Source organism: Trichechus manatus, unplaced genomic scaffold (genome assembly GCF_000243295.1).
Source record: "Trichechus manatus latirostris isolate Lorelei unplaced genomic scaffold, TriManLat1.0 scaffold00150, whole genome shotgun sequence".
Lineage (NCBI taxonomy): Eukaryota > Metazoa > Chordata > Mammalia > Sirenia > Trichechidae > Trichechus > Trichechus manatus.
In genome coordinates this window covers 4,473,923-4,485,942 of record NW_004444086.1, presented here as the reverse complement: position 1 = coordinate 4,485,942, position 12,020 = coordinate 4,473,923, and the positions used below count along the sequence as shown (strand labels likewise).

The 12,020-nt window shown below is 51.1% G+C and overlaps 1 protein-coding gene across 1 annotated transcript in view; it reads left to right on the top strand.

Moving 5' to 3' along the window:
• The first annotated feature begins 165 nt into the window (after positions 1–165).
• Positions 166–12,020, top strand: part of WDR1 (WD repeat domain 1) — a 51,942-nt gene continuing 40,087 nt past the window's right edge. Inside the window, exon 1 of the mRNA XM_023740228.1 lies at positions 166–372. Within this exon, the coding sequence (XP_023595996.1) occupies positions 181–372 (192 nt within the window). The 5' untranslated portion in view covers positions 166–180. The remainder of the gene's footprint in view (positions 373–12,020) is intronic.

The following is a 12,020-nucleotide window of genomic DNA, read 5'->3' as shown; positions in this document are numbered from 1 at the left end:
CGACCCCGAGCCTGGGGTCGCCCCGAAGTTGGGCGCCGCGGGCCCGGCCCGGCGGAACCCGGGTCCCCGAGGGCCCTGGTCGGGGGCGCGGGCCAGGAAGTCGCGCCATCCCCTGCGCTCCTTAAAAGTGGCAGCCGCCCCTCCTGGCGGAGGCAACAGGTGACCCGCTGAGACCGGTGGATGTTGCCCCCTTCCCTACGTAGCTCCGCAGGGGCTGCCCCTGAAGTGCCCGCTGCGTTTGTTTCCGCAGAGAAAGTGTTCGCCAGCCTCCCCCAGGTGGAGAGGGGTGTCTCCAAAATCATCGGCGGCGACCCTAAGGGCAACAATTTTCTTTACACCAATGGAAAGTGCGTCATCCTCAGGAACATCGACGTGAGTAACACCCCCTCCTCTGGCCCTGGGTTCCGTTTTTGCGCGGTGCCCTTCGGAATCTTAATTCTCTTTCCCTCCCCACTCCCTGTCTCCAGCCCAGTGGCTGAGCGGGGTGAGGGTGCCACGCCCCCTCCGCCTGGAGACCACATCCCGGAGCCTGGAAGCTGGTTTCAGTTCATCCAGTCCTAATTCTTTTTCTTCATGGGGAGACTGAAACTCAGATTAGTTGGGTTATTAAGAACCAGGCCTCTGGATTCGAGGGATCACATGGATCCCACCAGTTGCTGCTTGGCTTTGGCGTGGCTCGTGACTTGGTCCTCTCTGAACCCCAGTTTCCTCATCTCTAAAACGCAGATGATAATTGCCCTTGCTTCCCTTGCTTGCGGGTGAGGAGTGAATGAGATAATGAGGTGTTGCCCAAGCCCAATCGGTGCCTGGCACTCCCTGGGCACTTGGTAAGTGGCAGTTACGCGTAGTTATTATTAACATTAGAGGTCTCCCTGTGTGACCCAGCCAGGATTAACACCCAGGCCTCTGGCCTCTAGCCAGATATGCCCCCAACTGATCTGAGCCCCTGTGCCAAAACAGGAACCAGTTTATTCCCATGAATCATTCACTGTAGGCATCCTGTAACCAGGCTGAAAACGCTTCTAGAGCTAGCTCCTTGGGAATTCCTTGCAAATTCATGTTATTCTTCCGTAATTCCTAAATGGCCGAGTCTGCTGCTCAGCCTCCCCAGTTCCAGGACTGCACGCTTAAATGTTGCTGGTCTCTTCCCCAGCCTGGGTGATGGAGTGGCATGGAAGCTGGAGGTGCAGCCTGGCCATCGGGGGTGTTTCCCCAGTTTGGTGCTTGGTGTCAGGTCACCTTGTGTACAGTACATTCTGGATGATTTCAGTTCAGGAATGTTTGCAAGGAAGAGCCATCTCAAACTTACGTCACTTGTGATTACATTTTGTGGGTTGGGATAGTAACTAATCAGAAGCACAAGCCTCCCAGAACCACACAGGTGGAGGGATGAAGGGCTCTTTGAGCCTGGGTAAGCCTATCTGTTGCTCTTGTTCCTCTGCTGGAAGATGGAGCTCCATTTGGCTGCTGCTGCCCTGCCAAGGATTGCTGGGCACCTCAAACAAGGGGGCGGGTGGGTGTGAATGTGCTTTGAAGGTGCTAACGACTCCTCAGCTAGTCACACGGATTCCTAGAAAGCTCATCCAGCCTCGCTAAGAACTGGGGGAAGCACCGCCAAGGACTTGGATCATAATGATCTGGAAGTCTCCAGAGTGAGGCCCTGAGGTTTTGAGAAAGCGAAAATTGAGATGTTCCTAGGTCAGTTCTCACAATAAGGAGCCCTGGTGGCACGATGGTTAAAGTGCTCGGCTGCTAACTAAAAGGTCGGTTCAAACCCTTCAGCTGCTCCATGGGAGAAAAGACCTAGCAATCTGCTCCTGTAGATTTCAGCCTAGGAATCCCCATTGGGCAGTTGTACTTACTCTCTACTATAGGGTTGCTGTAAGTCGAAATCAACTTGATGGCACACAACAAGAAGTTCTCACGTAGTGGTTTGACAAATAAAAATACACTAAGTACTTTCAGTGATATAGAGCAGGAGAATACTTGGGTTTGCCTTTAATAAGGCATACACATGAGGTTTTAAAATAAAACAAGGTCACAATATCAGTGCAGTCTTCACTGCAGTTCCAGGTAGGCAGGAAGGGAGTTGAGAAGAGGCCTGGCTTGAAGTACCAGTGTGTGTCAGGTACTGTGAAAGGTTCTTAGGCTTCAGCATCCCCTGGAATCCCACAACGGGCCCATTACTCTGAGGAGGCGCCTGAGGCTGAGAGAGGTGTAAGAGGCTGACAGCTGGAGCTACTTTCTGTGCAGATGCTCTTCATGGTCACAGGCAGGACCCCTGTGCTGGAATATGCCCTGACTTGGGAAACCCATTCTGCCCTCTCAGTCTGTTTTCTCCTCCGGGGTTTAGTGTTTTCTCCTGAAGGTGCATCCACTTTCCCTTCACATCTCTTTTTAAGTTTCTGCAGGGCCACGACAGCATGGATGTTCTTCCCTGTGCTGGACATGGATCAGGCACTTAGGCTGTTCCTAGCTTCATTGATGGACAGTTGGTAATCAAGTAAAGATGGGTGCCATTTTTATTTGGGGAAAGTATTCCTGGGAAAAAGTGCAAACAAATTCTCATCAACGCTCAGGTTATAGGAAAGCAGGTGGTTGGGTTGGAATACAGACTCAGAGATAGAGAAGAGAGGAAAGGGAGGTTGGGACCAGATTGTGGAAGGCCTAATAGATGTGTAATTGGCATCTCAAACTTAACATGCCCCTAAACACTCTGAATTTCCTGTGTGCCCCTCCCCCAGAAGGGTGGCGCCATTCTTCCAGTTCTTCAGCCCTAAACCTTGGAATCCTACTTGGTACCTTCCCTTTTCTTTCATGCCACATTCAGTTCTTCAGCAAATCCTATTGACTGTACCTTCAAAGTGTTTCTGGAATCTGACAGATTCGCACTACTTCGTTTATTTGCAGCCCTATCCAAGCTACCATCCTCTAATGTGGATTATTGCAAAAAGGCCCCAAACTGCTTCCACCCTTACGCCCCTATAGCAGCAGCAGTGGTGATCAAATATTCCAGAGCGAGCTGCACCTTTACTCCTAATCCTCCAGAGGCTTCCCATCTCTGAGTAAGAGCCGAAGTCCTTACCATGGCTGATAGAGCCACCACTGTTTAGTCCTCTACTTCTGTCTCAGCTCACAGCTCTCCCTTTCTCGCTGGGCGCCAGACAACTCGCCTCCTTGCTTTTTCTTGAATATGCTGCACATCTGTCTCAGGACCTGGTCGTTGCTGTTGGCTTTTGCCTGGTTAGTCTTTCCTCAAATAGCTGCAAGGCTTGCTCCCTGTCTTCCTTTAGGTTTCTGTTTAGATGTCACCTTATTAGAGGGGCTTCTAAAATACCACCCCCTTAACTGGCCTTCTCTACCCCTCAGTGCTAACAATAAATATGAAGCAAGCCAGCAGGCCACCACAAACTACAAGTGTGTGTACATATTTGTCTTCCCTAATTAGACTGTAATTTCCATGAAAGCGGCCCCCCCCCCCCAAGTTTCTTTCAGCACTTTCTCCTGACACCTAAAAGAGTGACTAGGACACAGTAGTTGCTCATAAGCTATTTGTTGAATGAAAGGCCTTGAAAGCTGGCTACATTGTGGAGATAAGAGGCAGCCACGGAAGTTTGACTACATGGGAGTATGAAAAGACTGGGCCCAGTTTAGATTGCCGGACCTTAAAATTGTATGATCCCTTCTTGCCCACTAAAGAGGTGTCAGAGTACACTTGCTGACTTGCCACTTGGAGTTACCTCTGTCATTCATGGTGACTTAAAAGTTGTTTTGCCAACCCAGCCCAGTGGCAGTCCTTCAACTTGTAGGCGGTTAGTTCTTTTTTTTTTTTTTTTTCATCACATCCTATTGCCACACCCTGGAGAGGAAATTCTCCACAGAGCTAAAAGTGCAAGGTGATGGTGGCCATCTAGAAACATTCCAGAGAGGGGAGCTCCAGAAATAGTGTCAGTAATCAGTGTGTGCACCTTGCTGGAGAGAAGAGTCCCACTGAGACAGGGCAATTCAGGGACCCATGGGGGTTAAGAAGGGCTTCTTGGCAGCACTGGTACCTCTGGGGTGCCTGGGGGTGGTTCCTTCTAGCGTGGGTTGTCTCGGGGGCACAGTGTTGCCTGATCCGCTACTATCTGGAGGCCCTTATCTCTTCTGCCCTCTCCTTGCCTTCTGCAAAGGCTAGGAAAGAACCTTGTGTCTGTGAAGGAACCTCTTCATGATTCAAAACCACTCAGGATCATTTCCCTGTAAAAACACAAAAACCAAACCCCTTGCCGTCTAGTTGATTTTCACTCGTAGCAACTCTACAGTACAGAATAGAACTGCCCCATGGGGTTTCTAAGAAGCGGCTGGTGGATACCAACTGCCGACGTTTTGACAACTCTTTGCAAATGAGCTTCCCGTCGCACTTGGTGCATGCTGCTGAAAGCATCCAGCAGATTTGCTATGTGAGCAAGTTTGGGGCCTGCTTTTTATAAGTGTTCAGTTCCTAGATTCCAGAACTAAAACATTTGAAAAAAATATGTAAGATTGGTGGGTAGAGGTGGTTCAGGGGTGGAATTCTCTTTCACATGGGAGACCCAGGTTGGATTCCCAGCCAGTGCACCTCATAAGCATCTGGCAGTCAAGGCTTGCGTGTTGCTATGGTGCGCAGCAGGTTTCAGTGGAGCTTCCAGACTAAGACAGAGTAGGAAAAAACCTTGTAATCTACTTTCGAAAATTAGGCAAGGAAAACCCTGTGGATCACAAAGTCCGATCTGTAGCTGATCATGGGGATGGGGTAGGACTGGGCAACAATTTGTTCTGTTGTGCATGAGGTTGCCATGATTCAGGGCTAACTTGACAGCATCTAACAAGAACTTATAAAAGTGAATTTTAGGAAGTCAAACGCTGATAGCAATTGGGCATTGCTGTGCATCTAAGCACTTCACTGGTGGACTTGTCTCCTTGAACAGGATGTAGACCAGCTTGGGGGATGCTGAGCTCATGTTGCGAGTTCTGTGCATCGTGATCTGCTACCAGTCACATGCAGTAGGACCACATATATATCCGCTAAGATTGTGCGGTGGGGCGCTTGCAGGGACAGGTGGCTTGAGAAGGACTGACCTAGTCCCTCCTGAGTCCCCGCTGGGCATCCAGGACAGTCCTCAGCCCTGCCCGCATGGAGCTCACGGTCTTCATTGTGGGTAATGTGAACCTTTGGGCAGCAGAAGGAAGTGGTGTGTTTGATGAAAGTGTGGACAGAAAATGACCAGGTGGCAGCATATATGGGGCTCCCTCGTCACTGAGTGATGGAGGTCGGGCTGGAGCATTCCTGGTCCTGTGCTCTGACTTCCTTTCAGAAATGAGGAAGCAGAGGCCCAGAGATGAGGTCGTCCTTGTCGAGGTCACAGATCAGGTGCGGCTTGAGCTGAGGTGAGGATACTGCTCAGTGACTCAGGCCAGCAGCCCTTCAGTGTGCAGCGTGTGCCCTGGGACACCTGTGTTTCTCATGCTTCCAGGTGTACGATGGGGGCTCCATGAGTGGTAGGTGGCTCAGGGTAGATGTTTCCGTTTCCCTGTCTCCCTCCCTCTTTGTTTTCCTCCTTCTGCCTCCTGTACTTTGAGAACAGATTATTTCTGTTACAAATACATATCAGGCATTTGCTTTGTAGCAAAGTCTGTGACAGGTGCTGGAGATAGAGCTCGAATAAGGTCCCTGTCCTCACGGAGATCACAATCCAGCAAGGAAACTGGCAGTCAGTGGCTGAGTGAGGAAGCTGAGGGCCCATCAGGGAATCTGAGTGACTTATAGGGTCAGGGATGGCCTGCCCAGGAAGTGAGCAATAAGCATAGACCTGAAGGATCAGTCCAGTGCAGCTTGGTGGGGAAGAAGGTTCCAGGCTCAGGTTTCAGTGCTCAGAAGCTTGGAGCTGCAGAGGCTACGAAGCATTCAGGGCTGGAGGTTGGTCAGCAGCCGCAGTCACGTGTGGGAGGGGCATGGGTGTGACCAAGGGCTGCAGGACTCTGATGGTGGTGGGGGGGGTCAGGCAGCCCTGTGACAGGCCACTGAAACCATGAAAAGGCAACAGAGCGATCTGCAGTACAGAGTTTATTCTGTGTTTAATGTTCATCAGCTGGCACAGCCAACCCTTGGTTCTTAATGTGGCCAACACACATTTACTAAGCGCCTGCCTTGGTGTGCCAGGCCCGAAGCCACAGTGCCCAGGGTCTAAATCAGTGCTGCTCAGTGAGCGACAGTTTTGCTCCCCAGGGGACGTAGTGGCAATGTTAGGAGACATTTTTTTAGTTGTCATAGCTGGGTTGGGGGTACTACAGGCATATAGTGGGTAGAGACCGTGTTGTTGTTAGGAGCTGTTGAGTCGATTCCAACTCATAGCAACCCCGTGTGACAGAGGAGAACTGCCCCTTAAAAAAAACCCCATTTGTTTCTGACTCATAGCAACTCTATAGGACAGAGTAGAATCGCCCTATAGGGCTTCCAAGGAGCGGCTGGTGAATTTGAACTGCTGATCTTTTGGTTAGCAGCCAGATGCTTAAACACTCCACCACCATGACCCACCAGGGCCCCATAGTTGCTGCTAAACATCATACAATTCGCAGGACTGTCCAGCAAAGAAGTGTGTGGCTCAAAATGTCAGTAGTGCCAAGGTAGAGAAACCAGGTAAATATCAATCTAAAACTCTGGTTAAGCACTTTAAAAGAATAATGTCCTCTGGTGCTTGGAGTACACGAGGTAAGAACCAGCTGGGCCACAGAGCAGCAGGAAAGGCGTCTGAAGAAGGGACATTTGAGCTGGGCCTTGGGCATGAGTAAGAGTTCACACCAGGAAGAGGAACAAGAGAAAAAAGACACACAAGAGCTGGGGAAAGTCTAGGTGAGAGGGAGCAGCCTGTGCGTAAAGGTTGGGAGAAGTTTGCTTTGTTTGCTCTAAGCACCATGACAGGCTCCTGCAGGTGGTTTTGGGTAGGCCTGTGTGTTTGTTTGCTCACCGTGTTGGGAGAAGGAGGGATATTGAAGCTGTCTTTGAGTAAGGGGAAAGTTTGTAGCCCTGTTTTGTTGGGTTGTGGAAGCAGGACCCTGCCTTCCAGTGGTTGGAGGCTTGGAAACACTTGTTCTGATCCCCACCCAGTCTGACCTTGGGATGGAGGCCTCCATCTTCTGCAGGGCCTTGTTACCTGAGGTAGACTCTGGAGTTGAAAGCGCCCTTTTTGGCTTCTCTCCCAACGTCTCGGTGGAATCTCCTAGCCTCGGTGGGTAGCTTGCTGCCTGTAGTGATATATCCCTTCCAGCGTGGCTCCAATAGGAAGATCTTCTGATTCTGAGTTGTTGTCAGCTGGCTTGTAGCTTCCACCCACAAGTCTTCGCTCTTCTCTCTGGGGTCAGCACCCAGAAAAAGGCTAGCCCCTCTTCCACAGGCTAGACACAAACGCCCCAACATAGGCGCACCATCCCCAGCCCTCCACCCCCACCCTGCTGTTAGGATCTTCTTCAGGGACACTGGCTGGTTCCCGTGTAGCATGTCCCCCGAGCGTGTCTCTCTGAAACTGGGACTGATGTTTATCTAGCATCATTTGGTGCCAGGCACTAGCTGAGCACTTGTATTCGTGCCTCATTTTCTTCCATTTCCACATCTGTAAAAATGGGCGAATGTGCTTATTCCGGGCTCAGTGTGAGATTTAACTGAGTCCGTTCACAGTGTCCTCAGAAGACAGCCTGGATCGGGACAGGCGCTCGCGTGACAAGCATGTTATGCTTTCTTCCCCACCCCTGTGTGGGGGGTGCTGGTCTCTGCCCTGTCACAGGTGAGGACTCCAGACCTTGAGGAGGTACTGGGCCAGAACTCTGGCAGCTGCCCCCAAAGTCTGTCCTCGTGACTCTCCTCAGTATGGCCCTGTACACGCCCTGGGTGCGTCGAGGGAAAGGGGGGACAGGAAGGGAGGTACCCATGGCATGCCGAAGGCCACACAGTGAGTCCTCCGGGCTCCTGACTTCTAAGGTGTGGCTTGTTCATCTGGAATGGTGTGTGGGCAGGGCAGGGCTGGGAGGCAGGAAGAGAAAGTTCATTAGGGGGAGCGAGCCACTAGGTGAGTGACCTGGCTCCATGCAATTCTGAGGCGCAGAATTGTTGGCCATATCAAACTGTATCCCCTGAGTTAAAGAACCAACTGTAGGTAAGAGAATTAAAGAGAGTTATAAGGACTATTATCTGAGCTCAAGGCCCGTCCCCACCACTTACCAGCTGGTTGGCCATGGGCGTGCCACTCAGTGTCTCTGTGTCTTGATTTCTTCTTCTGTAAAATGGGATTATAAGGTTACGTTCTGTACAGGGATTTTGTGAGAGTTAAAGAGAATCACTTGAAAGGTTCTACCCAGGGCCTGTTTGAGAGTGAATAGTCAACAGATGATGATGATTATGATGATTCCTTAATACCTGGCCTTGGGGCCCAGCCACACCCAGCAGTCTCACTCCTTTGGGGTGTTTGGAGGCTTCATTGGTGATTCAGACATGGGCCCTGCTCTCCATGGGGCCCAGTCTAGCGCAGGAGATAGGAGGGTTACAAAAATGATGTGTATCACAAAGGTAGAAAGGAGTGAGTGGTGAGGTGGGCCATGAGGAGAAATACTCTGGGCTCTCGGGGTGGGAGAGGTCGTTTACAGTTTGGAGCATCAGGGAAGGCTCCTGTGGCAGGTGGCTTTTGCCTAGTCCTAGAAGATAATTAGGGGGAGATCATTTGGGGATTAGGAAGGAGGAAACGTTACAGATGGAGGCTTGTGCTGGAAGCAGATAAAAGAAGGCATGTGAAGCAGTGATTTGATGGTTAGGGCTGGAGCACAGAGGGTGATGACTTGTGGTGAGACTGGACCTTGCACTGCGTGGAAGGGAGCCAGTAAAGGTTGTCGAGCAGGCTGTGCTCAGCTTGCCAGGTCAGCCAGTGCACCTTGAATTCACAAGTTTGGCTGCAGAAATCATCCTGGAAGTTTCTTCTTTGACGCTGGTCACCATTTACATCGAGGTGTTTGGATGCTGCTGTTTACCCGGTACCTAGCACAGAGCAGATGCTGTGGAATTCTTTCAAAGAATGAATGAATCATACTCCACATTCTGTCTTCTGAGGCAGTGTGTGTAGTGATTAGGGGCTTAGCCCCTGAGTTCACACTTGCCTGGGTGTAAATTCCTGTCTGGGAGTGGATAGGTTGGCGTTGCTGCTCTGGAGCTGGGCTGCTTTGCAGTAATTTGCATTTGGCCTTAGTCACTGGTGAACAGAAGGGTGCCCACAGTTGTGTTAGATACACACACCTAGCTATAGCAGTCACTGTTTGCAGCCTCTGTTGCTTTCAAGAACTAGTAGGTATTTAGAGTTGTTGTTAGGTGTTGTCGAGTCAGTTCCAACTCATAGCAACCCTGTGTACAACAAAACGAAACACTACCCAGTCCTGCCCATCCTCACGATCGTTGTTATGCTTGAACTCATTTTTGTAGCCACTGTGTCAGTCCGTCTCATTGAGGGTCTTCCTCTTTTTCACTGACGCTCTACTTTACCAAGCATGATGTCCCTTTCCAGGGACTGATCCCTCCTGATAACGTGTCCAAAGTACAAGAGATAAACTCTTACTGTCCTTGCTTATAAGGAGCATTCTGGCTGTACTTCTTCCAAGACAGATTTGTTCATTCTTCTGAAGTCCATGGTATATTCAATATTCTTCGCCGACACCGTGTTTCAAAGGCATCAATTCTTTGGTCTTCCTTATTCATTGCCCAGCTTTCGCAAGTATATGAGACGACTGAAAATACCATGGCTTGGGTCAGGCACACCTTAGTCCTAAAGGTGACATCTTTGCTTTTTAATACTTTAAAGGGGTCTTTTGCAGCAGATTTGCCCAATGAGTGCATCATTTGATTTGATTGCAGTCTCCATGGGCGTTGATTGCGAATCCAAGTAAAATGAAATCCTTGACTTGAGTATTTTCTTCAGTTATCACGCTGTTGCTTAGCTCCTCCCAGAAGGTCAGGCTGACTTGGCCTCCTCAGATTTGGGAGACAGCCCAGGGCTTTCTCTGTGGACTTAAAGGGGACTGTAAGCAAGCATAGAGCACAGGGGCTCCTTCTGCGGGGCTGGTTAGGCTGCTGACACAGTCTGGTTAGCGTGGCCTCCCACCTTTCTAACGTGTTCTGTCGGATTCACAGTGGCTGGGTGCTGTATGGAGATGAAGGAGTGAATAGGGACTGTGTCCAGACATGGGGTGGGTTGCGAGTGAGCAGTCTTACCCGTGATCACGGTCCATGCTGGGGACATTGTGGGTCTGTGGAGTAGAACGGGGTTTGGAGCCTGAAGACCTGGGTTCTGTATTTAAGTGGTCCAAGCCCTGCGACCCAGGGCGTCACCTTAACCTCACCTGTGAACTGTATAGTAACCTGTCCCCGACCTCACCACCCAAAATGAGACTGAAAGGACATAAAGGAAAAGCTTTGGGAACTTCCAGCTGAAAAAACAAAACCAGTTGCCTTGGAGTTGCCTCCAACTCATAGCAACCCCACCTGTGTCAGAGTAGAAATGCACCACACCATAGGGTTTTCAGTGGCTGATTTTTCAGAAGTAGATCTCTAGGCCTTCTGAGGTGCCTCCAGGTGAGCTTGAACTTCCAACCTTTTGGTTAGCAGCCAAGCCCATTCACCATTTGCACTACCCAGGGACTCCAGTGCATATCTAAGTAACTCTCCCTTTTATGAGCTTGTTTGCATGATGTTTATGTTGTAGTGAGTCTCAGCTAAGACAGGACAGAAGTTGTGAGGTTGGGGGAGGGTGTTTAGGTTTCCTAATTGACAGGATTCCCACAGCGGAGGGAAAGGTGACTTTTTCCTGGGAAGGAGGCCTTGGTGCAGAGGTAGGAGACCAGTTTAAAGTCTAGAGCTAGACCAGGCCTCTGGGTGAGTCCAAGGCTTCTGTTGAAGTTGGCACTCCTAGGTCTTGAACCAGGCTGTGGCGGAGGCTGGGCTCTCTCAGGGCCGTTACTTCTGAAATTCGAGGGTTTGTAGACACTAGACAGGCTGGCTGTGGCCTGGCGGTGGGTCCTGGGTCATTTTGTTACTTTTGTGATCCTGTCCTGCTGTCTGTGAGGCCCCTGACCTTCAGAAGCCAGGTGCCAAGTGTGAGACTGCAGGGTTCTGGGGCTGCATGCCCCTCACTCAGCTGACCTTGTGGCACCCAGTGCCTGCCTCGGGCCGGGCCCTGGGCAGGTGGGCATTGGGCACCAGGAGCTCATATCAGGTGGGAGCGGTGACTTGGTGGGAAGCGGTATGAGGGGAGTGGGGTAGACGGGTAATGGGGCGGCTCCTGATCTATCCCAGTGTGCAGCTGGGGACTGAGGTGGAGTTAGCCAGGTGAGGGGGTTAGGTCGGGGGCAGTTTGGCCCAGGGAGCTGCTCCTGCCACCCCAGGGAGGCCTGGGAGGGCCTGGTGAGTGTAGCTAAAGCCATGGGAGAAGTCGGGGGTGGGGGGGTCAGGCAAGGCAGCTCCTGAGGGGGCAGGAAAGGATTTCAGGCAGGGGAGTGAGATAATCAGAGTTGGGGTTTAGAGACTGCTGGATTGATAGAAGGTAGAGAGATTAGTTAAAAAGCTGTTATCATGTTTTCCCGGCTGTTACCATGTTTTACCAGGATGGACAGTGAAGAACTGGATTGAACCAGTGGCCAGGGATAGAAAAAAGAGGCAGATTGAAGACCTGTTTAAGAAGGAAGACGGACAGGGCTGAGACAGCTGGCGTAGAGGGCCAGGGCTTGGAGGTGGTGGCTGATAGGTCTGGATCATCCTGGGCTCCCTCCCTCCCGCAGGCGCTGTGTCTCCTAAACTTCCTCCTGATTCAAGAACCCCAGACAGCACAGAAAGGAAAAGAAGTGCCGCATCAGTGATGCCCCTAGCCCGAGGCTGGTCTCCCCAGGTCACCCCCACCCCTAGAGAGATGGAGCCCTTGCCCAGGGCTGTTGCTGCGCACTTGTGCCGCTGAATCGTCTTTCTTCCCTCCCTG